The 25,335-nt window shown below is 39.2% G+C and overlaps 1 protein-coding gene across 5 annotated transcripts; it reads left to right on the top strand.

Moving 5' to 3' along the window:
* Positions 1–14: 14 nt before the first annotated feature.
* Positions 15–23,780, top strand: LOC124642931 (dynamin-like 120 kDa protein, mitochondrial). 5 transcript variants are annotated; one of them, XM_047181700.1, is made up of 22 exons: positions 15–326; positions 1,249–1,471; positions 2,352–2,487; positions 3,833–3,973; positions 4,525–4,623; positions 4,963–5,114; positions 10,680–10,861; positions 11,392–11,502; positions 11,961–12,090; positions 12,512–12,610; positions 13,070–13,201; positions 13,523–13,668; positions 14,291–14,452; positions 15,659–15,852; positions 17,015–17,107; positions 18,242–18,456; positions 19,131–19,272; positions 19,817–20,030; positions 20,337–20,418; positions 20,891–21,025; positions 21,530–21,599; positions 21,858–23,780. In XM_047181700.1, exons 1-22 carry the CDS (start codon positions 298–300, stop codon positions 21,920–21,922), a joined length of 2,952 nt encoding a protein of 983 aa, XP_047037656.1. In that variant the 5' UTR covers positions 15–297; the 3' UTR covers positions 21,923–23,780. The 5 variants fall into 5 exon arrangements, with proteins under 5 accessions (XP_047037656.1, XP_047037655.1, XP_047037654.1 ...); XM_047181699.1 differs by lacking the exon at positions 17,015–17,107 and having other exon boundaries at positions 16–326; positions 3,863–3,973; positions 4,537–4,623; XM_047181698.1 differs by lacking the exon at positions 17,015–17,107 and having other exon boundaries at positions 16–326; positions 3,863–3,973.
* Positions 23,781–25,335: the final 1,555 nt, after the last annotated feature.

Genomic DNA, 25,335 nt, shown 5'->3' with positions numbered 1-25,335 from the left:
ACAAAACGCATAAACAGAACGTAGATCAAAAATGAAATCGAAAATGTCCTTTGAAATGTGTAATTTGTCAATATTCAAAATATGAAGTAATTTATAACTATTTACAAGTTGATTGTTTCATATTTACTTGGAAACCCACCATATACACCAATACATCTGTTTTGTTATTACGTGATATATTTTTTCCTAGAACCGGTGGAGGTTATGAAATGAGAACATCTTTTTAATTTATTATTTTTTCTGAAACCCTATTGAAAGGTTATGAAATACTAAACAAACTGAAGTTATTACGTAAACATGTCGAGAATTCTGCACAATCGTTTGAGGTGAGTGGTAATATAACCTTCGTTTCTGACCTATGACTTATTGATGTTCTTAGCCCTATATTTTTCCCTCGGAAATCCCTATGGATGTAAAAGTTACGTGAACTTAAATTTTCTATTAGCATATCTGCGGTTGGTGGAGCCCTGCCGGGTCTAATGTATCATGTTATGAGAGTCGACCTTGACACTCTGCTGACCCAAAAGTTATGTGCCAAAACTTATTGATTGTTTATTGATTTACGCATTTGGCGTTCTCAGTGCCTATTTATTTTAAATCTTACTGGAAATTGCAGTACCATACTATTCCCATCAGATAAAAATTATAAGGTCCCAGGATAATAACTTTTAGTTATACACCAGCAGAATTATAAAAAAGAACTTATTGCATAAAAAATATTATCCCTATGGAAATATTATTATACATATGGAAAAAAAACTGACCTAAATATCACAATTAACATGACTCTGCCATTAATCAATACTGGCATTCATGAATACGGCCAATTCATGATAAACGCATTATACTTAACTAAAGAAACTACAGTCAGTAGTCATATAAGACAATATCATCAAAATAAATGTCATCTAATCCTACTGATACAACAAATTATCTTAATATCTATAGAAAAGTCGTGGTATGCCATGAATTGCTACTTTTGCATATCACGTGAACAGTACATAAATCATTCATAGTGAATGTTCATAGGTGACTAAATCATGATATTGAAATTCACAAATGACTGGCATATAAATATGACTTAAAGGATGTGGGTACATATCAACAACATAAAAATAACTTTAATTTTAAAATTATACCATATTCGTTTGGAAAAGAAAAGTCGTCGTCCTGAAAAGATTGTCACTCTCTTGCCACGAAAATTACCATCATCTTTCTGTACTAATCACAAAAACAAATATATTTCAGATCATCATATAAAAAATCAGCACAATGGACAATTGTAGACAAGAGAGCCGTGGCATTCTCCGTGTGGACGGGTCGCAGCGTACTCCTGCACAAGCCCATAGACACCAGTCATGTGCAACGGAGGAAGTACGGCATGCTGGTTGCAAGAGCCGTCAGGGGGATGCTGAAGATTAGGTACCTGGTCCTCGGAGGTGCTCTTGGTGGGGGAATGACTTTGAATAAGGTTGGTTATGTTAAAGCATTACTAATTTTATGTATGTAAAAGTCTGTTTATTTACACACAAAAAGTACTTAACTTTTTATGAAACTTGTCTATAATGTAGGTAGTTTATGGTCTGAAAATCACATAGACCAGAGTTTTATCTAAGAGTGGGGAACAGCTAGTTGTTCATATTGGATAGTTGCCTTCTGGACAGAAATAATTAATTCTAGTGAACACATACAAATTAATTGCTTAGTGCCTAAAACGAAGTTGAATCTTTCTAATAACCTGCTGCTTTTGCAGTTAGCCTGTTGGTAGACTAACAGACAACAGACAAAACAAAGCACCACTAATAATTAAGATTGTTTTTGCTAATTACACAACACCTATACAAATCACTAATTAATATGTTTAAAGGCGCCGCCGTATACGTCTAATTATTGCGAATAAATTAGTCCCTTAAACACCTTGGCAATAATCCAGTGAAACACTGGGATTGCCAGTTAATTAATATTAATTATGTGCAGTAAGAGTTAACCAGCACTTATTTATTCTAATCAGGTCTTGAGATTAACTGTTGACATGTCGATTTGGTTATTTATTGTCTTCTGATCTGCATTATGTTCTCGGCAGACTTTTTGTCGTCTCGAAACACGCAAAAACCATTGTAATGGTGTATATTATGTACCGATTTATAAGAGGTACTCTGTCTGTACTAATATAATCAAGAGGAAACGTTTTTTGTTCGTTTGTACCCAAAAAGGCTGATTTAAAAAGTTATGTCACTATTGGAAAGCTACACTCTTCCTCAGTAACATAGGCTATATAATTTATCCCCATACAGTCAGTAGTTCCCATGGACCATGCTTAAACCGACGGTAAATAACCATTTTTTTTTTAGAAATATGCAGAATGGAAGGACGGTCTACCCGACATGGGCTGGCTGAACGACCTGCTGCCTGACAATGACCAATGGGATCAGTTCACTACCACCCTCATTAATGCTAAGGAGAGGATCGGAGACAACCTGCAGATAGGTCAGTTGAGCTAATGTATGCCTTGGGTTGTGGGAATAAGAGATATTTTCTTCTAATCTAGGTTGCAATATGCTCTCTGAAGAGTGGGATTGCACTGCAAATTGCGTGCAATATTTTTTCAAATTTTTGCGAAATTGAACCACATTTTTATGGTGAAATTTTAGTGGAATCCTGCCGCAATTAAAGCGTATTTTCTTTGAAAAACTGTTTACTGGTTTAGCTTCTAGTAAAACTGGTTTTATACCGTCTGAATTTCTATAGTCTTTCTCTTATTCTTATAATCTGAGGTGCACACCAACATTTTACAGGCATATATTCAGTAGTTAATAAAATAGCTATCTCTTCAAGTAACCAAAACACACTAATTCAGATAGTTGGTCATGTAATGCATACATTTAATATTTCGCTCAATTAGTGTGGTCTAAGTAGATAGTTGTGACTGTCTGCACTATGTAGTTTTCAGGTATATTTAGTAAATGGAAATTAATCTACTTTTGTAAGTCGCAAGTAGGTCTTATATGCAGTACTCATAGTATTAAAGGGGAGAAAATGTAGCAGTCATATTAACTATATACTAGGTACTTATTAAAACTCAAGAACAGCTGAACCAATTTTGCTGAAAGCTAGTTTCCGCTAGGCGCCTGCGCCACTAACGTTCTCGTTCCATATATATTCTAAACTACTGGGCCAGGACTATATAAAATTCAAATTAAAATAGGCCAGCTGGCATCTAAGAAGTTTCCAAGTTTCTGGCCAACCTGTAAAACCCCAATTTCTGGCAGAATAAGTCCGCGGTGTCGTAGGATTATACATCTTCGTTGAATATACATCCTTAACTACTTGGTCAGTTAAAATAGACCAGCGGGTGGTTTTATAATCTAAGAAGTTTCTATGTTTCTGGCCAACATTTGACCGGGTCAGGACTATATAAATTAGGCCATCTAGGTTTACCCGCTATATCTAAGTGTCTGCCCAACCTATAAGACCCCAAATCCTGGCAAGCTCCTTGGTACCGTAGGTGCGTCACTGACGTTCTCTTTACGTATAAAGCCAGGGCCAGTTCAAATAGGCCAGCTGGCATCTAAGAAGTTTCTAAGTTTCTGGCCAACGTGCCACTGACGCTCTCGTCGGGCCAGGACTGTATAAAATTCCAGTTAAAATAGGCCAGCTGGCATCTAAGAAGTTTCTAAGTTTCTTTCCATCATATGACCTGCAAAAACCCCAACTACTGGCAAGCTAAGTGCGCAGTTCCAGTTAAAATAGGAAAGCTGGGTTTACCTGCTATATCTAAGTTTGTGGCCACCCTGTAAGATGGCAACTCCTGGCAAGATCCGTGGTACCGTAGGTGCGCCACTGACGCTGTCGCTGCACATAGATCCTCGGCTGCGGGAAGCGGGGCTGGCGCGGGCGGGCGAGCTCAAGGCCTGGCTGGCGCAGCGCTACGAGGATGCCGTGGCTGCGGCCGCTGCCAACAATGCTAGTCTTGGTGAGTATTGGGAACTGAGAAAGTTGCATCAACATATATTTGTATATCTTCAGTACATAGTATAAAACAAAGTCGCTTTTTCTGGCCCTATGTCCCTTAGTACGCTTAAATCTCCACAACTACTTTGAATTTGAGTTTTTCCTTTCTACTGAACTGTGCAGTTTTAATCAACCAACGAGTCCTAATGTCAAAGTTTCTGATAGCCTCTGACGTTAAAATATGTCAACAACTGCTATTCAGGCCTAAGGAGATTTAAATGAAATGGAAAATAATCTATTTTGATCCAACTGTCCCTGTGTAATCATTCAATACATTTATTCATTGAACACATTTTAGCTATGACATAAACAGTTAGTTACTATAGTTTCTTTTTGTTTTTTTTTTTATTATTATTTTTATATTTTTTTATTTACTATTGTTTAACAAATATCCTTTTTAATTTAATTTTTTTGTAATGGTCAGATATAAAAAAATATTAAATTTTATCAAAAAATATTTTTTACCTTTATTTTCTACCACATGAAGAACCTATATCTTATGTATATTTGAAGTGGAAATTTCAGAGCAACCGCAGAAGATTGTGAACAACTTGCAAAGTCGGCCGATGCCGTCCGTTGCTCGGGGTCCCAACGAAGATACTACTGCTTATGGTAAGTGTGGGATTTTACTAAATATTGGTCATTATTCTGATATCATCTGCCTGGCCTTTTGCTGAGCATCAGTGGGCCACATAGAGCGACTGCATATCTGACATTCTTATTCCAGTTACTAGCTCGTTTTTGGAGGGAAATCATCAAAAGACCACTCCCGCTGTGGGTGCAGCGTGAGGGAGTGTCGGGGTCTTACCTACTAAAATCCATCGTATTCCTTCTGGAGTCCATCTTGTACCATGGCCGCGGGTAACTCTTTCGAACAATCCCGTAGCCCTGTATGACCCCCTAAAGACAAGAAATATGCTTCAAACCCTAACACCCACTCTTCTGCTTCAGAGAAGCGCGTCCACGCACTACAAGAAGAGGTGCTAGCGCTGCAAGCTCGCTACCAGCGCGAGCTGCAGCGCCTGGAGCAGGAGAACAGGGAACTGCGGCAGCAGAACATGCTGCTGCGTCAGGGGAGACAGCCCAGCACTAGGAAGATGAAGGTAGGCACAAGTTATTTAGTTGTTTCTCTCTAGAAGAGGTGCTAGCGCTGCAAGCTCGCTATCCAATTATTTTATTTAATAGTTCATGTACACAGATACACACACAGAATACAGAAAAGAAGAAAGATAGAACATATAGTACATAGGCACAGCTTATTTCAAGAGAAATTTCTTCCAGCTGGCCCGTTATGGGAGAGTTAGAATAAGAAGAGATGCAGATAGTGTGTAAAAAAAGAAAGAAGCTATAACTAAAAATAAATACTAACATTAACCTAAATACATATGTAAAATATATATAAAATATATATATATATATAAAAAAATACACTAAATACTATATGCGTCTATGATGATAAGGACAAATAATGTTCCTTCAACTTCCGTTTAAATAAAGCAACAGTTTGGCAGCTCCTCAGCTCAGGCGGCAAATTGTTCCATAACCGTACAGCGTGCACGGTGAAGGAGTAGGAGTAGAAATCAGTGGAGTGGGAAGGGATTTTAAGTAAGGATTTGAGATGAGTCCTGCAGGACGCATCAGGTGAGCGGAGAAAGGAGAAACGTTCCCGCAGGTACGAAGGAGATTTAGGATTGAAAAGGATATTAAATAAAAGACACAGAATGCGAGTGTTCCTGCGAAGACGAATAGGGAGCCACTTGAGATCCTTGCGAAATTGTGAAACATGATCATACTTTTTAAGATTAAAGACAAAACGAATACAAAGATTTTGCAAGCGCTCAAGTTTATTTAAAAGCTCCTCGGTGGCATCCAAATAACAGGCATCAGCGTAATCTATAATGGGTTGGATGAGAGTCTGAGCAAGTGAAATCTTGGTGTTCAAGGGCAAAAACTGTTGAAGACATTTCAGCGTATGAAAAGTATAGTGAACTTTGCGACTAACTTCATTGACCTGAGCTGACCACGATAAGTAGGTATCAAGAGTAACACCCAAGTTTTTCGCTGAATTAGCATAGTCAATCTGAACCCCATTCAAACACAGTGGTGGTAGTGACGCAACATCTAGCCTGCTACGCATGTATCTGCTGCCAATAATCATGGCCTGAGACTTCCTGGGATTAATTTGCAGTCCAAAGGACTGCGCCCAATCACAAATCGCATCCAGGTCACGATTCATGGCAGCAACGGCAGCTTCTGCATCAGCACAGGGAAAATGTCTGTAAAGCTGCAAGTCGTCTGCATAGAGATGGAAGTGGGAAGAAATGACCTTTGTGACAGAGTCAATGAAAATAGAAAACAGGAGAGGAGAGAGAACGCCACCTTGAGGTACACCAGCAGAGAGATTGCACCAGCCAGAGGTAAGGTTACCAAGGCGGACACGTTGTGAACGGCCTTTTAAATACGAATCAAACCAACTTAGGGTGGAAGGGGAAAAGTTTAAAGATTTTAGAATGCCGAGAAGAATATCAAAATCAACAGAGTTGAATGCACTGCTAAAGTCAAGAAGAACTAGTAAGGTGAGAGATTTGTTTTCCATCGCAAGGCGAATATCATCGGTGACCTTCAGCAGTGCTGTTGATGTACTGTGACCAGGCCGAAAGCCAGATTGAAAAGGACTCAGCAGGTCCATTCTGGATATATACGCAGACAACTGACGATGAACTAAATGCTCAAGAACTTTGGAAAGGAAAGGGAGGATTGAGATGGGTCTAAAATCGGTTAAAGCAGCAGGATGTACAATTTTGGGTAAAGGAATGACAATCGCTGCTTTCCACAGATCAGGGAAGGAACCGGAGAATAAGGAAAAATTTAAAATATGAGTCAAAACAGGAAGGACAGAGGAAAGAGTAAGGGATATCATTCTAGAGCATATATCGTCATTACCTACCGCATTAGATGAAATCGCCAGAATAGACTTCTTCACATCATCGGAGGTCACAGCACACCACTCGTATGGAGGACAATCAGGCAACGGCAGACTGGCCAGCTGACTCAATGTACTGGCTCTGACGTGTGCAGCCAAACGAACTGGAGGAGAGGAGAAGTAATTGTTAAGAGCACACACGTCAGTGTCACCACTATAAGTAGCCTCAGCCTTGCCGATACCGATCGATTTAAGGAATTTCCAAACCTCGGAGGAGCTACGATTATCGAGAGAATTGTGGAAGTAGCGTCTCTTAGCATCTCTACACATTCGACTGCAGCGGTTACGTAAAGTTTTGTAAGCAAAAAGGTTGCGCTCAGATGGACTACGCTTCAGCCTCCTCTTCGCCCTATCCCGACTGGCCATCAATTCTTTAATGGCAGGAGTGAGCCAGGGAGCCGGAATATTCCTAACTTTAACACGACGAATGGGGGCATGGCTGTCAAACAAACGTAGTAATTTAAGGTTGAAGCAGTCTACCATTTCGTTGATGCAGGTGCTCTCCAATACACAGGTCCAGTCAATGAGATCAGCATCACGCGTCAATGCCTCCAAGTCAATGCCCTTGTAATTCCGAAGGAAAAGGTACTGTGGCTTTCGCTTAGGAGGACGAATCCTGTAAGATAGAAAGATGAAATCGTGGTAGGAAAAACAAGCAGTAAGCTGTCCGTGAAAAGAAACATTACTGATCTTTGACACAATCATAAGATCTAACAAGGAAGGAGTACAATTGGGAAAGTGGTGAGTAGCAGAGAGAGGTAAAATACTAAGATTGAAAGAAGAAAGAAGAGAATTAAGTTTAAGCGCTCGACTGTCATCCTTCAGTAGACAAGTGTTAAAATCACCCATCATGACTATATGCTCGTACAACGGGCAATAATCATTCAACAGCGAATCTAACATGTCAAAGTAATTAATATGGAGGTTTGGACTATAAACTACTCCAAGAAGCATCTTAGTGTGATTTAAGATAACTTCAAGAAATAGATGCTCTGCTGATTCCGAGTATAATGAAGGGGAAGCACTGATGATCTTATACGGGACATCAGCCCGCAAGTACATGGCAACACCCCCACCTCCCTTTCCCGTTCTGTCGTTCCGAACCAGAACAAAACCAGGGAGGGCATAGTGAGCAGACAGAAGCGAAGGTTTCAAAAAGGACTCGGAAATCAACAAAGCGTCAAGGTGCGCACTGTCAATAGATGCCAGAAGGTCGGAGTGATGACCAGGAACACTTTGAGCATTTATGTGGGCTATGTTGAAATTATTAGGATAAGGTGACAGAAGTGAGGAGATCTGATCACCCAACGTCAAGGGAGCAGAAGAGTCGCCATCAGCGCTGACAAAACTGTTGGAAGTTGAAGAGCAAGAGAAAAAACTATCGTCTAAGTTGAAATCACACATAGACATGCAAATAAAAATATACCAATAAAATATTAAAATAAATAAATAAAAATACGCAACTTAAAAATATAAAATAAAAGTACATTAACAAAACAAAAATAAATTACCAATAACTCTTGGCTATTTTAACTCACCCATTCGCATAAGAGTAAAACAAACAGTAAGAAGAGAAAAGAATACACGCACACACAAGAATCAGTAAACACTAGATATAATTAATAATATCAGTCAGAAAAAGAGAGTAACAGCATAAAAAAAAAAAAAAAAAAAAAAAGAAGGTGGCAACACAAGTATAAGGACAAACATCAGTCAGCTATATGAGAATAACATACTACAAATTATAAAAAAAAAAAAAAAAAAGAAAGAGGGTGACAACAAAACGTCAAATTGACCTGTCATTGTCAAACTAACCAAACATAAAACATTAGGTGAAGTGAAATCTAAAAATAAATAAAAAACTAACTACCGGCTTAAAATAAAAATAAAACCGAACTTGGTCGAAAAAGTACCGACTTAGCACTCACAAAAAGTGTAACACACGAGAAGGAACTATAAAATAAGGAGGTTAAAGCGGAAAGTAGCATAGAAAAAACAAGACAAAATATACATTTAGCGACGCGCCTTCCTCAGCGTCTTCGTCTTCTTGGCAGCAGCTTGTGGAGATATGCTAGGCACTGAAGGCAACGAACTTCCTCCAGCAGTCCCTACATCAGCACTAGCGGGAAACAATGCTATGAGATCATCTAGCTCACCCATATTGGAGATCTTACGACGAGACTTATCTGCCGCTTGGACGATGATCTTCCCTTCCGCGGACCAACAGCTACTTATCCCAAAATGTTTCCGGGCAGCAACAAAAACTTGATGTCGCGTCTTAGTGAGAAACTCAGATATTGTGATACCTGAGCCTTTAAGTAAGGTTTTGTTGTCCCAGACAACACGACGGTGCTCCATGTCCCTGAAGCGTACCAGCACAGCCCTGGTTTTACCCTGTGAGGCACCAAGTCTGTGGCAAACCTCAAAAATGTCCAAGCAGGCATCATCCACCTTCATGCGCTTGACAACGACGTCCAGGACAGTCTCATTGAGCTTCTCGTTAGTCTTCTCTGGAACACCGTGGAACAGCAGGATCTTCCTACGCATAGTAGTTTCATGTTTGTCCAGGGCACGGGAAAGGAGCTCAGTCTGTGCTTTCAGAAGTTTCAGTGTCTGACAAACAAAACTTTTGAACTCCAGGAATTCCGTTGAGAGCGAAGCCAGGTCAGGATGTTTAGGAGCACTGCCAGCAGCAACCTTCAGAAGCTTATTTTCATACTCCTGCATTCGGGAACTGAAGAATTTCTCCAAATCAACCACGCTCTGTGCAAGTTTGTTGTCCATGCTTGTGATGTTTAGGAAATGTTGTGATTATTGTGGTAAAGTGAGCGAAGGTGAGTTATAGAGCCAAATCAATACATGTATTTACGAAAATAGAAGAATTTCTAATTTTAAATAAATATTAAATTATGGAGCAATAAAAATACGTCTATCTGTCACAACTACCCACAAGGAAAAAAAAGTTATCTGGGTGATACCAGGTCACCTACACTTTGATAAAATTGGTTGTCAGACTTTCTGGTTTCTTCACATAACGTGCCTTCTGAAACACGGAGTGACTCATCATGATATTATAGTCACCTATTCAGGGCCAGCGTTGCTTAATGTAACGATCGTTCCATCCGTGCGGCTGTTACCTATTATTTATTTATTCAGCGTTCCCTGTCACCCATTCAAGGGCCGTCCAGCTAACTTTCACTTAAGGCGATTATCACACTGCCCCGCATGATGCAGCGTAGTGCGTGGATGCGTTTTTTTCCGTTGTATGGAAATATCTCCGTTTGTATGGAAAACACGCATAGTCCAACACACTGAAAATGCATCCACGCGCGTTCATGCGGATCACGCACATACATGCGGAGAAACACGCACCCCCGCGCGTAGGTGCGGGGCGAGACGCAAGGTATGGCACACTGAATCCCGCAATGCCGCGCGTGATTTTGAATGGGCGTGACGTGTATATTTGAAAATGGAACTCGCTGTGCGTGAATTTACAAAACGCACCTACGCGCGTGAGTGCGTGAAAAACCCGCACGATGATGCAGATCTGCACTCCCGCAGGAACGCGCGTAGGTGCGTCGACACGCAAGATGCAGCGTGATGCGGGGCAGTGTGAAGATCACCTAACTTAATGATATGTCACCTATTGCCAAAATAATGAATGTATTGTCATTGTCTTCCCCAGCGTTCCCTGATCGACATGTACTCGGCAGTGCTGGACGAGCTGTCGGGCTGGGACGCGGGCGACACGGACCGGCTGCCGCGCGTGGTGGTGGTGGGCGACCAGTCGGCCGGCAAGACCTCCGTGCTCGAGATGATCGCGCAGGCCCGCATCTTCCCGCGCGGCGCCGGGGAGATGTGCACCAGGTACTGTGTATGTGCTGCTGCTGCAGCTGGCCACGGCGGCTGTTCTGATATAAGGAGATTGACCAACTGCGCAGGACATATTATAGTGCACAAGTATTTCCTTCACCCTCATAGTGCGATGGGACAACAATCCGACACCACCGGAGAGAGATCAGACGCAGAACCGACATTAACGTGCGACACGATGCACGGGTGTATCTATCACCAACTTCCAAACTTTGGCTGCTTTGTGAACAATAAACGAGGCTCGACCCGAGAATCGAACCCGAGACCTCTTGCTCAGCAGTCGTGCTATGCGACAACTCGACCAACGAGACAGCTGCACCAAATAGTATACACCTATAACTATCTGCTACATGATTATGTCCTCCATAATATAACCATCCAGGTTAGAGACGAAAGGACAAGGTTCGCCTTTAAAAGACCACCCATTGTGTCATCTAAACTTTTAAATACCTATTTGTAATTTAAATTCATGTACTTACACTATCTATCTATCATTTTATGTAATATGTTTTGTTTATTTTCAGAGCTCCAGTGAAAGTGACGCTATCAGAGGGTCCGTACCACGTGGCGCAGTTCCGCGACTCGGCGCGGGAGTTCGATCTCAACAAGGAGTCTGATCTCGCTGATTTGAGGAAGTTAGTATAATTTTACAATTACCCTATAAATATAAATGGGATAAGCTGTGAAATATTGAAACAACATTTTTCTGTATAGAAAAAATAAATAAATTCATATCATTTAAAATCTCTGATCCTTTTCTAAACTTCATCAATTTCATCTTTTTCTCATTTTCATCGTTAATATAAACGACAGTTTATTTTTTTTAAAACAACCGCTATGAATTTGTAAAGTAAACAGAAAAACGGACTTTTATGTTATCATTGAAAATAGGCCACAGTGTTGAGCCTGAGTGGTGGTTGGACAGGGATTTATTCCTTCAGTAATATCCTGATACATAAGCTCATCAATGCTTAGATTTACCGAAATCCATTTAGCAATTTTCTGATGTTTAATCCTGTCCTTCCATTTCTTATTATAAGCTTAGTCTTCCATGTTATAAATACATTAATTAATTAAAATAACATTTTACCAGGGAAGTAGAACTCCGTATGCGCAACAGCGTCCGCGGCGGCCGCACCGTCTCCACCGAGGTCATCTCCATGGCCGTCAAGGGACCCGGCCTGCATCGCATGGTGTTGGTGGACCTGCCCGGTGTCATCTCTGTAAGTGTGCCGTGTTTTTGATCTTTGTTGTATCTTGACCTTGAATGTCACCAAGGTCATAGTACTGAAATTGACCTTTGCTCTAACTAAGGTAAAAAGGGATAAGTAGGTTGTCTTTGTCTTTTGAAGTTGACCTTGAACGAAACCAAGGTCAAGGTCAGCTTACTAAAATTGACTTTGACCCTGACTAAAGTCAAAAGGGAAATAGAGATAAGCTTAGTAAAAGTCTAGGGTTCATAGTTTTATAGGTAACTAAACCTTAACCTATCGGCATGTTGAAATTTGATACTAATAAGTAGTCATTCAAAAAGAATACATACTCTAGCTGTCAAAATAACAATCTTTGGAGGGTCAACGTATTCTATTTACTTACATATGGCCTACCCCCAATACATTTCTGAACTAATTTATTTATTTCCAGACACAAACAGTGGACATGGCGTCGGACACTCGCGACGCTATCAAACAGATGACGAAGCAGTACATGGACAACCCCAACGCTATTATACTTTGCATACAGGTATGTTTGCCGTGCTCATGTAAAATAGAGTATATTTTAATTTACTATGATCATCAGCACTTTTTGATCAACAAAGCTATGAAAAAAATGGTTTAAAACGACTCTTCACCACTTTTTATATAAAGACAGGATAGTGTGTGCAAGTGTATAGTAAGTGTATTGTGCAAACAGGAGTGAAGTGTATATTAAGTTGTTTTAATTTTAGTAACTGGGTAAGGTATAGTTGTGTGTGTAAATATACATGCACATTGTCATTGTACGACGCGGTGACTCGGCCACCAGAGCATTTCCGAGCTTACACATTGCATATTGTTACCGCACGAAATAATGTATTGACTTTTTTATTTATTTTTTATCCGATTTCTAAGAAGACACATTTTTTTCCACATCATTTAAATGTCCCTCTTATTTCTTTTAATCCAACTGCAATTCCTGTCAACTTGTATTACTTTATTGTAGGACGGTTCAGTAGACGCGGAGCGCAGCAACGTGACGGACTTGGTGTCGTCGTGTGACCCGAGCGGCAAGCGAACCATCTTCGTGCTCACCAAAGTCGATCTCGCTGAGGAGAATCTCGCTAATCCTAACCGGGTGAGAATTTAATAAACAATTGCAAAAATGACCTTGACTTTGAAGATCAATCTTATGGTGGAATTTATTTTCTAGCTTGGCTATCAAAGGAAAATCACAATTTTTCTTGCTTTAAACATACACAATTATAAATATGCCTTGACTCAATTAAAAAAGGTCAATTTTAACTAGATAAAAAGCTGTTGAAGACTATCCACAAAATGAACTTAACTGGTTATTTTATAAACTTGACCTTGACCTTTTCAAACTACGTCAAGGTCATTTTATAACAATTTAACCTTTCAAGGCACATCAAGGTCATTCCATAACATTTTCTCCCAGATCCGTCGCATCCTAGAAGGCAAGTTGTTCCCCATGAGAGCTCTGGGCTACTACGCCGTGGTCACTGGACGATCGCGCAAGGACGACTCCATACAAAGCATCAGGGAATATGAAGAGAGGTTCTTCCGATCGTCGAAACTATTTAAGTGAGTATTTCAAGGTCATTAATTAAGTTATTTGTCTGTAATTGATGACGCTAGAGTAGCAAAAATGAAGGTTTGTGAGTATGTGTTGTGATTCAGTCAACGATTTCAGATTATTTTATTTGTTTGTTTGTAAAAAAATTAAGTTCTTTTACTGTTAGAAAGCTACTATGTCCCTCGGTGACAGACTACCATTTAACCATGTGGGTAAAGTATTTCCTTTCCTAAGTCCCGGTTGTTCGTACGTTACGGTAAAGTTAAAGTTAAAAGTTGTCAATTATGACCACGGTTAATTTGACATTTTTATTATGAAATTTTAACGTTTCTTTGACCTAACTGGTACTTCAACAACGCCTTTTTGAATTTAATTTTACTGTAACTAGAATTTAGCAAAAACCTTGACGTAACCGAGCTTCGAACAACCGGACCTAAGAGCGTGAAACCGCGGGAAAACGTAATAAGAAAGTAAGTGATATCTGATGGGTGCAGGATCTCGCACTGTATATTGAACATGGTTTTTCCTTAATTTTTCAACGCAATGTTTGTTCCCAACTAGCTTGACGTTTCTCTAGTGTCTTCTTGAAATAAAAAAATGGACTTTGACATTGACCTTTAACTTCCTCAGGGACGGGCTGGTAACGCCGTCGCAGGTGACGACCCGCAACCTGTCGCTGGCGGTGGCGGACTGCTTCTGGCGCATGGTGCGGGCGTCGGTGGAGCAGCAGGCCGACGCCTTCAAGGCCATGCGCTTCAACCTCGAGACCGAGTGGAAGAACACCTTCCCCAGGTGTGTTGTACTCATAGTTCCATGGGAATCCTGCAGGAACTAAGGGTCCTGTCACATGAAGGGCTCCAGATAGAACGTGGTTGGCGGGATCATTTGATGCTGATGATGGTCTACTATTGTAATAACAAGTTTGTCTGATGGACTGGGAATCTGATAACCTACATTTCCCAGCTCTGGTCTGATTTGAAAAAGTTTATTATAATCTTTAAAATTATTTTAAATGACCTTGACCTTGATAAGAGTCATCTGAGCCTTTTTCCTTACTATGTCAAAGTCAAAGTCAAAGTCAAAATCGTTTATTGAAAATAGGCTAGATTCTAGCACTTTTTCACGTCAAAAAATACAAAATGACAGCACCCCCAAAACGCCCCCCTTTCACCACTTCCTAGTGTTATGGCTGGGAAGAAGAAGTGGTGAAGAACAAACTTCCCAGCAACACAGCTGTCTATTACAATTTAATTATAATTAAATTACAATTATACAATTCAGTATTATTACAATTTAATTATAATTAAATTACAATTATACAATTCAGTATTAGTCACAAAAAATATATATATATATAAAACACTTGTTGTCCACTTCAGAGCTGCCATCTGCGTGTATCTGTGAAATAATCATTAATGTTATAATAAGCCTTTTTAATCAGAATATCCTTAATTTTGATTTTAAAAGAACTGTCCGTTAGTTCTAGCAAATGAATTGGGATTCTATTATAAATGCGTATACAAAGGCCCACAAACGAACCGTGCACTTTATGCAATCGATAGTTAGATGCGGTTAATTTATGTTTATTTCTAGTGTTGAAATTGTGCACGTCACTCTTTTTACTAAATAACTCTATGTTTTGCCTTACATATATTATATTGGCATAAATATATTGAGACGCCACAGTCAGAACACCAATATCTTTAAACCTTTCCCTTAGGGAGACTGTAGTACCTAGTCGGTATATAGCACGGATAGCACGCTTCTGTAACACGAAGACATTTTCTATGTCGGCAGCATTGCCCCACATAAGAATTCCGTAAGACATAACACTGTGGAAATAACTGAAGTATACTAAACGCGCCGTGGCTACATCGGTGAGAGCTCTTACCTTTCTGACAGCGGTTGGGGTCAGCTTCCAGTCTAACCAGAGCCTTTGATAAGGGTATTGTCTGAAATTACACTTCTAATTTTGAATTTTCTTCTATAACATTACAGACAACGCGAACTAGACCGCGACGAACTATTCGAGCGAGCTAGAGCTGAGCTACTCGACCAATCAGCCGAACTATCGGCCGTAGCGGCCGCAGCCTGGGAACTGCGGCTGCAGCAGGCTCTGTGGCAAGCCGCGGCTGATAGAGTCTTCGGCAACATCTACCTACCCGCGGCCGCTAATGCGCAGGCTGATGTCGGTGAGTAGACCAGTAGACCAGTCGGCTGACTATCAGCCGCGGCCGATAGTGTTCGGCAACATCTACCTGCCCGCCGCGGCCGATAGTGTTCGGCAACATCTACCTACCCGCGGCCGCTAATGCGCAGGCTGATGTCGGTGAGTAGACCAGTAGACCAGTCGGCTGACTATCAGCCGCGGCCGATAGTGTTCGGCAACATCTACCTACCCGCGGCCGCTAATGCGCAGGCTGATGTCGGTGAGTAGGCCAGTAGACCAGTCGGCTGACTATCAGCCGCGGCCGATAGAGTGTTCGGCAACATCTACCTACCCGCGGCCGCTAATGCGCAGGCTGATGTCGGTGAGTAGGCCAGTAGACCAGTCGGCTGACTATCAGCCGCGGCCGATAGAGTGTTCGGCAACATCTACCTACCCGCGGCCGCTAATGCGCAGGCTGATGTCGGTGAGTAGACCAGTAGACCAGTCGGCTGACTGTCGGCCGCGGGCGATAAGAGTGTTCGGCAAGCTCTTTCTGCCCTTGAACCGCGTAGAAAGTAACCGCATTAAAAGTATTGAATTTGATTCGTTGTCAAATACGGAATTCTATCTGACACAGATCGTCACCCCATCTTGCCGGAGAGCCTCTTACATGTTCTAAGCCGGGCCTTTGTCCAACAGTGGGCCGTTAAATACCCTGAGGAATCTATTAGTAAGGTTAATTTAAACCCTTTTCCTCAATCCATGTACATATTTATGTACCGTAATAGGCGTGACGACAGGTCTAAAAAATGTTGATTATAAATAGTTCGCATTTCAGATTGGCTAAAAATATTGGACACGTATTTTGAACACGCTTATATTATTATATATATGTACTTAATTTAACCCACTTCCCAGTCTTCGGTTAAGATGAAATTTTGCACACGCTCGGAGTTCTGATGACAAAACATGACTAGCTTGTTTTTTGGTTTTTAAACTTTTTTTATATTAAATATTTAAAAAGATACGATTCTGCAAAGATTGAGAGTGAGGGCTCATGGCGTAACGTGTATATTAAACAAATTCAATCGTGTTGTATCTTTGTTATCACTTTGTCAGAGAAAATAAAAAATACGTGTCCGATATTTTAAGGTTATCCAAAAGACGGTCTAATTAGTTTTTTTCAATCGCCATGCCTATTCTAGTTTCTCTGCCGGTGCCGCGGCCTCTAAAGCTGAATGCGGCGGATGGCACCCCGGCGCCCTCGATATGGTTGGACCCTTACGATTATGATTCTAGTGAGATTTATACTGCAATTACTATGTCATTAGTCTGTTAGTTAGTTGATATATTTTCGATGTAAGTTGGCGAGTCTGACAAAGCGCACTGTAGAACATTTTTAACATGATTAGGTTGACCTGTATGTAACTTTGCAATGGAATCTAAGGCAACTGTTTTTTGTAATCTTCCACGGTTCGTAGCGCCATGAAAATTGGCAGCTGTATGTAGTTCTGATGACAATACAATAAAACTGTCGAACTGATCTGATGATAGAGCCTGTAGATATGAACATGAACTTCATGATTTAACATCGTATCATAGCCGTTTGGACTTGTTAAAAAAGAATTGTAATGAACTTTGACCGTTTTTACGTGCACTTATATAAAAGTGCACGTGCCTTATGTTTTTATAGGGTTTTAAATTATTTATTGTCAAAGTGTTATCGTCATTTTCTCAGTGAAATAAAGCTTAGAATCAATTAACACAAAAATGACGTAGAAACAGCATCGAAATGAAGATTTTTTATTCCAAACAATGAACTTCAGATTCGCCAAGTTATGTCGGATTCTTAAAAATCATTGTTTTAGTCATATTTGTTAAACTTTTCATAATTATCACTCACTAGTAGCATAATTATTAGACATTTGTTGTAACTATTGTCAGTTAGTTTCACTGGTATTTGATTTGTGCGTATCTTGATTTACACAGTGAATAATATCTTGTTACATCATTAAATAATGTTTAACCTCGCATCGCATTTTGTATACTGCAATATACACATTGTAAATAAAACATTGTTGAAAGGTTCTTCTAACCTACAGACAGACATGTGTTGCTGGGGAGTTTGTTGCGCCATTTCTTCTTCCCAGCAAAAACACATAGGAAGTGGTGAAGGGTGGGCGTTTTGGGGGCTGTCTTTTGTAAATTTTGGACGTTCAAAAAGTGCTGTTTTGCAGCCAAGTTTGATGATATTGTAAAGAGCTTAAAATTCACTGTTTTACCCTTGTTACAGTTGCCAGCGGCAGTTCCCAATATTCTATTTATCTTTAGATTTGCGTACAAAATAAAGAATTTTGTTAAAACCCCCATACAAATCCTTAAAGTCAATTTAAAAAATTAACAAAGATAGTTATTATATCAATATTTCGCAGACAAATTCAACACAGCAGTAGACATAAAGCTCCGCGAATGGGCAGAAGCCGAACTCCCCAACGCTTCCATCCGAGCTGGTCGCGAGGCCCTACGCGAGGAGTTCTCCGAGCTGATGGCTCGGGCTCGGGACTCGGACCCGGTGTACGAGCCCGTGAAGAAGGAGGCTGTTGAGGAGGCGCTGAGGAGGCACCAGTGGGAGGATCGGGCGCAGGACGTACGTACATTAATCTAAGAAAATGTCTTCGCAAAGCTTTTTCTAGGTTTTCTGCAGAACAGAAAAGTCTTTTTTCCAGCAAAAACATATAAGCAGTGGTAAAAGTCAAGCGTTTTTAAGAGCTATCTTTTGTAACATTGACCTTGCAAGGTTTCAGACATTTTATCTTTGCTATTTTTCTGAGTTTCTGGTCAGCAAAAAAGCCTACGGCAGTTTTTTTGAGCTGTTTTTTGCTGTGAGAAAGTCGAATCTAACAGGACCGGAGAGAGATCAGTCGCTGAACCAATATAGAAGTGTTTTGCGATGTAGGAGGAAATGATTCACCAACTTCCAGAATTCGGACTGCTTTCTGAAAGTTTCGCAAAGATTTTGGCCCGACCTAGGAATCGAATCCGAGACGTCGTGCACAGTCGCTCTTCCGACCACTAGACCAACCAACGAGGAACTAATCCAGCGAGCTTGCCTTATAATAACGAGCGTGTACGGCCCAACGCCGACTCACGACTGCACACAGCGTGCGGGCGGCGCGGCGAACGCGCTACGCGATGGGCGACGCGTTGCGATTACGTTACGTTTACATAAACTACTTTTATATACTCGCTACATATAGCTATTGCCCTAAACCTATCTACCAACGCTCCAAATACATTTTACAATATCAATATTTCTTGCAGGTGCTACGAGTGCTACAACTGAACGCGCTACAGGACCGCTGCGTATCATCGCGTCAGGACTGGGACGCCGCCGTGTCGCTCATGGACCAGGCCCTCAAGCAGCGCCTCGACATCACGCACCAAGAGCTCAAGGAACTTACCGGTAACTGCCCTGGACATTATAGGACAGCTGTCTGTTGATAATCCTTGTCAAACTTTTTATCATCACGGAAGGCGGAGTCGCTGTACAGAAACCAATTTAAGGAATCAGCGAAGGACGAATGTCGATGCGGACGACCATCGAATTTTGCGGAAACTATACTGTCCTGTAACTGTCATTAGCCGCCTCAAGATTGTAGTGGCACTTCTTTACTTTTGTTGAAAACTAAATTTTTATCTCAATCTGATTTGTCACGTCACTAAGCGGGTCAAAGCAGTTTGTAGATTTACAACACATATTTCAACTTATTGAAGCCAAAATCGTCAATTGATCTACGCTATAATAATATGTACATTGATAAAAATAATGCTATTGGATACATTTCAATAGCATTATCTTTATCCCTAACTTTTTTACGTTTTGCAGCATATTTTATGTGTACTAAGATTACTAAATTCTCTTTTTCCACATGTCCTAAAATTTTTACATTCTTTTTTCCCAAAATTTTGACCTCGTTTTTCAACAATTCTATTTTCTATAATTCCAGGACCCGGTATGAAAGAGCGCTGGCTATACTGGCAGTCACCATCAGACGAACAATCCCGACGCAGCGAAGTCAGAGCTGAACTGGAAAGACTTGGAGTAGCCAGACCAGTCCTAGCGTATGATGAGGTGGTCGCCGTCAGAGATAACCTTAGGAGGAAGGGCATTGAGGTCGATAATGACTATATAAGGGAGACTTGGAAACCTGTTTACCTTAGGTATGTATTTTTTGAACTTAGACGTATGCTTTGGCAATTTTTTTGGAGTTCGTTAGTGGCTAATTTTGGCTCTGCAAGGGTGTAAGTCATATGCCCAATACAATCCTCTAGAATTCCTCTAATTATTGAAGACTATATGGAAATCGGTTCAGAAGATTTTCAATTTACTGCCTACAAGCATGCACAGATTAGACCAAGGAATATAGAAACCTGAAACTATAGCGGTTTCTATTAAAAGAATAAAAGAAAAGCTATATTCTACAAGCTTACATTTCATATAACTAAAATATTTTCTGTATATTTCAGGAATTTCCTTCAGCGTGCACAAACCCGAGCCCGCGACTGTCGGAAGAGCTTCTACCTGTACAGCCAACAGAATGGAAACGGGGTCAGTAGGATATTAACTTCTATTTATTATGATTGTATATAAGGACAATAAGTATTGCAGTATTAATCGTTGTTATTTATTTGGCGATTGCTTAGGATTTTGGCGTGAGTATTTCAGTTGTTTTTGTTAGCTAGTTTTAACTTGAGTACATAGGGGAGTGTAGTACCGAGGGTACATAAGGGTATTGCCTAAGGGGAGCACTTAAAGGAGTAATCAGGGAACGTACATAAGTGTGTAGATAAGGAGCTACACAGGGGAAAATAAGGAGAGAACATGGGTAGTTTAGAGAGAGAAGTACATAAGAGATTTCATAGGGAAGTATACAAAAAGAAGAAATAAGTCCGACATCACAATTAAATTAGAATGTTGTAGGCATGTCCACAGTGCCAACTACGATAGATTCGCTACTGCTTTTCAACCTGTATTTATTAGGCAACAATTTTAATTAGAAAAAATATAATTATAATTGCAGAAAGAATGCTGCGAAGTAGTAATGTTTTGGCGAGTGCAGCAAACGTTACGTACCACCGCCAACGCGCTGCGGCAACAGATCGGCAACCGCGAGGCCGCCCGCCTGGACCGCGAGCTCAGGGAGGTCTTAGACGAGGTAACTATTTACATATTTAGGATTTAAAATAAAGACGTTACAAGATACTTTATTTTTATAAACATAGGTGTACGGTAGACTGCACATCAGTGGTAACTGTCATGCACCTTAACTAAATAGTAATAAGTACGATTTTCCTATAAAACTGTTACCACTGACCTGACATTGACTGTACCTAGAATTATGCAGGTTGTTATACAAAAGGTTACATTAATATACGTTCGCCGGAAAAAAAATGTACAAAATGACAAGAAGGCTCGAGAGGAGAATGTTTTTTTTTAAGTTTGAGGATAGATTCAGAAACAGATAAATTTTTTTAGGGTTTTTGGGGATTGATTTATATATATCTGTGCTCGATCGATCCACGTGGTGTTGACTTAGACATGAGCTGTTCTCAAAATATAAGAAATATCTTTGATTGACAAAAATGTTTTAATTTTATAATGTTTGCCGGTTAACGCGTCTTTTAATTTTATATTAACACGAAATAAATATTATTCTCAGATGGCAGCCGACCCGGAACTAAAGAAGAAACTGTTATCCGGCAGAAGAGTAGAGCTAGCAGAAGAACTTAGTGAGTTTTCATAAAATACTACCGCAATTTCCTTTTACACTTTTATTCTGGTTTCATCCACAACTCAGAAAAGTCACTTCCCACAACCGGGAAACAGGTAGCCTTCTGTCCTTTCTCAGGATAGACAATCTGCCTACCAAATTTCATATAAATAGGTTCAGTAGTAATGTCACGAAAGCGTGATGAACAAAGAGTTACCCTCTTATTCACAATATTAGTAAGAATTTTTGACAATACTAAAATATATTTTTTCCACAGAGCGAGTGAGACAAGTCCAGGAGAAACTAGAGGAATTCATAGAGGCGCTTAACAAAGAGAAATAGTTGATAATTGTACATTGTAGTTACGCGATATGTATGTACTCTATACTTAGCGGATCAATCGCCAATGCACTTGTCATTAACATTGTTATATAAAAGCTGTTTCCTGCGGTTTCACCCGCGTCCACTGGGAACTACTGCCCGTCATCTTCCGAGCCTTTTTCCCAACTATGTTGGAGTCGGCTACCAGTCTTACCAGATGCAGCTGAGTACCAGTGTGCATGGAGCGACCTCCTCAACCCAGTTACAGTACCCGTTGGTGAGACCGGTGTCTGACTACCCGTAATGACTGCCAAGGATGTACAATGACAGCTGGGTTAACACCTAGATACTTTATCGTATCTGGATAAAACATAGCCTATGCTACTCAAGGATAATGTAGCTTCCCAACAGTGAAAGAATTTTTAAATGCGGCTTAGAAGTTTCGGCCCCTTTATGTTGATATAAAAGTAAAAATTCACCTAAAAACTAGTGTAAATAATACCTATTTGTCGTTTAAAAAGTATTTTTCATTCTATCCTTATTTATGGAATGTACCAGCAATTGATTTTGTTTATTTTCGTTATGAATATGGGGAATAAAGGAAAGGAAGTGATTAGTATATTTCATCTACCCTTGATAACTAGTGTGCGTCACATAACTTTGCAAATAGGAAGTAACTTACTACCACTTAATTTGACGGCTGATGTGGTTTGTTAATATATTTTTAATTGTAGCCAACTTCGGACAAGCAAAGCTTCTCGACAATATCTGTACGAATAAATTCGCAACGAGTCAAAAAAACTTAATGATTACAAAGTTATGTAACTGTAGGAGTTATTAAAAAGATTAATTCGTAATATGGAATTTAGACTGTTTATTGAAAGTCTAATAAAGCATTTCTACTGGCAACAATTTTTTTTTTTCTTTACTGATCACTGTTACAATAATGACAAAAATTCACCTATGTGTAAACTATGAAATATGTATGGTTTCATATAACAGGCATTTTTACGTAAACCCATGAAGAAAAGTGTATGATTGATTTAGTTTGTATCTTGTATGATTATTTATAATGTGACAAACCAGTGTAAATGGTATTATGTACTTTTAGGTAGTTCCTAAGTAATTTGGGAGTAAAAATACCTTTACTTTTCGAGTTCTTCCTATGAAGGTAGCACTAGACTTTAGTTAGTTAGAAATTGTTAACGAAATGAGCAAGAGTTATTTTTCATGTTTTGCCCAACTGTGGGAAATGAAATGGCAAGTTTTGGCTGATGTATATGTAAATTTAGACTAAGAACTATATTCAAACGATTCTATTAAAAGTTCTAATGATAACAGAAATGGTATTTTTGAGGCCTATGACCAACTGTGGATCGTATAACTAATGAATATCTCAATAAATAGATTATAACTGTTATATAACTGGTCATAGTTTATAAGGTAAGATTATAATGTTACCAAATATCTAGTTGATGTTATATTTTTGTCGTGTAATCAGCTGATTTTTCATGTAATTTAATTTCAAGCTATTTACTCATATATCACTTCTACTGTATTTATGGATTCACATAATTTTCAATTTTCACTTAATTCTTATTACGCTACTCAGATAAAATAAATCTTATGTACTACCTAGCTAGACCTTTTTGAAGCAATTATGATTTTGTAAATGATGTATGAAAAGTTACATTTTGCAAATGTATAGTTTCAAATTTATAAATAACTATTTGAATGGGCATACATACTTATGATAAATGAAGTGAATAAATGTTCCCTTTGTTAACAAATGCATTGGCGATAGTCCCTATGTTGTATTATTTTGTTATTAATTTAACTGCTTGATCTAAGTTGTCTTTTAATAAAACGTTAAGAAAATTATACTTGTTTTATTTGTTTTACTGTTTATTATCAATTGGTATGTAGTAGCAATTTAATCACTTCGTTCCGCAGAGTGAACAAATATTTTATGACTAGGGTGTAGTTATATACTTCCGTGGGTACTCCCCTTATGTACTTTCTTATGTACTCCACTTATATACTTCCTTGGGTACTCCCCTTATATACTTCCTTATGTACTCTCCTCAGTTACTTCCTTATTTACTCCTTTTATGAACTTCCTTATGTACTTCTGTAACGCAGCGGTCGGCAACCCGCGGCCCGTGAACGTTTTGTAAATGCATAAATATGTAGAAAATATTATAAACGAAAAGGTTCTGAGTTTGTACTTTTTGCAGCGCACTATACGCAAGTCTGTTGGCATGCTATATTCTTTCCTCAAGTAAAACACAAAACATCGCGCTCGCTCCGCCCTCGCTCTGTTAACAGCTAACACTCATAAATTCTAACTTAGGATTACAACAGTAAGGTCGCCTAATAAAATCAAAACGTAATTAATTAACAGCAATTAAGAACTTTAAATTCACCGTTTCACATTGTATGGTTTTTGTCTCTGATTTTTCTTAATATAAAAGTCCTTGTTTAGATTAAAATAATATTTGATAACGGCAACACAGAATGAATGAACGAATGAGTCATAGTGGGTGTGTCAGTCATTCGCTCTAACTAAAATAATCTCAAGGTCATGAGGCCGGTCAACAGTACACTAGCATTTGTTATTGTTTTTCTCTTAAATAATGCTTAAATCTGATTATTAACTGAGAATTTTCGTTTACAAAAGTTAGGTATAACTAGTGAAATAGAATCTATAAGGAACACTAAGAAACTTTAAGGTAAGCAGTTTTAAAGTAAGTATGATTTACCGTATTACGTATACTATTATTGTGTTTGCTTCTGATCAACATGGCTTGTTTGTCGGTAACCTCACTACTTTATCAATTCAATTGCTAGTGAATAGCCAGATATAACGTGTACGTTTAATGTTATCTAATTATGCATGTCATTTAATTGTTTTCTATTTTAATCGACTGCCAAGAAGGGTTATGTTTCTTCTTAAAAAGTTGTTTCACAACATATTACAAAGTAAAGTACCAAATGCCACATTTAATGTATGTTACTATTAGAGTATCATTACGTAGGTAGGTAAAAAGGAAAGATTTTAGTTGTCCTAAAGCAACGTATTGTTATCTAACGTTGTTTTTTTTTTTTTTTGTAAAATTAGAAATAAAATGTATTTTTAAAAGCATATGTATTTATAATAACAAATGAATTATAGTCTGTTTTTTAATCTCGTAGACTAAATTGACACTTGCAAAATGTCAAACTTCCAAATAATTTTGCTAGCTCTGTGGTGCAGTGTTGTACTTACGATACCGGTACGTTGAATCGTAACTTTTTACAATAAGTCATCCTGAAATAATGGGCTTATCCTTGATGATTACGCATGGCTTTGCGTGGTCAGATATCCCTGGCAGTTTGTAGCACGTCGTACAGCCATGTGTACGTACGTGAATTTTAAATATAAAACTTTGAAT

This window comes from Helicoverpa zea, chromosome 26 (assembly GCF_022581195.2).
Source record: "Helicoverpa zea isolate HzStark_Cry1AcR chromosome 26, ilHelZeax1.1, whole genome shotgun sequence".
NCBI lineage: Eukaryota > Metazoa > Arthropoda > Insecta > Lepidoptera > Noctuidae > Helicoverpa > Helicoverpa zea.
This window is presented reverse-complemented; position numbering and strand designations above follow the sequence as displayed.

What these genes read in the sequence shown, in the direction of transcription:
- LOC124642931 (XM_047181700.1), top strand. Translation starts at nt 298, where the DNA reads ATGTCGAGAATTCTGCACAATCGTTTGAG. An exon ending in ACCTGCCCGGTGTCATCTCT is followed by an intron (nt 12,091 to 12,511) that starts GTAAGTGTGCCG and finishes ATTTATTTCCAG; the next exon opens with ACACAAACAGTGGACATGGC. An exon ending in CCCTTACGATTATGATTCTA is followed by an intron (nt 17,108 to 18,241) that starts GTGAGATTTATA and finishes AATATTTCGCAG; the next exon opens with ACAAATTCAACACAGCAGTA.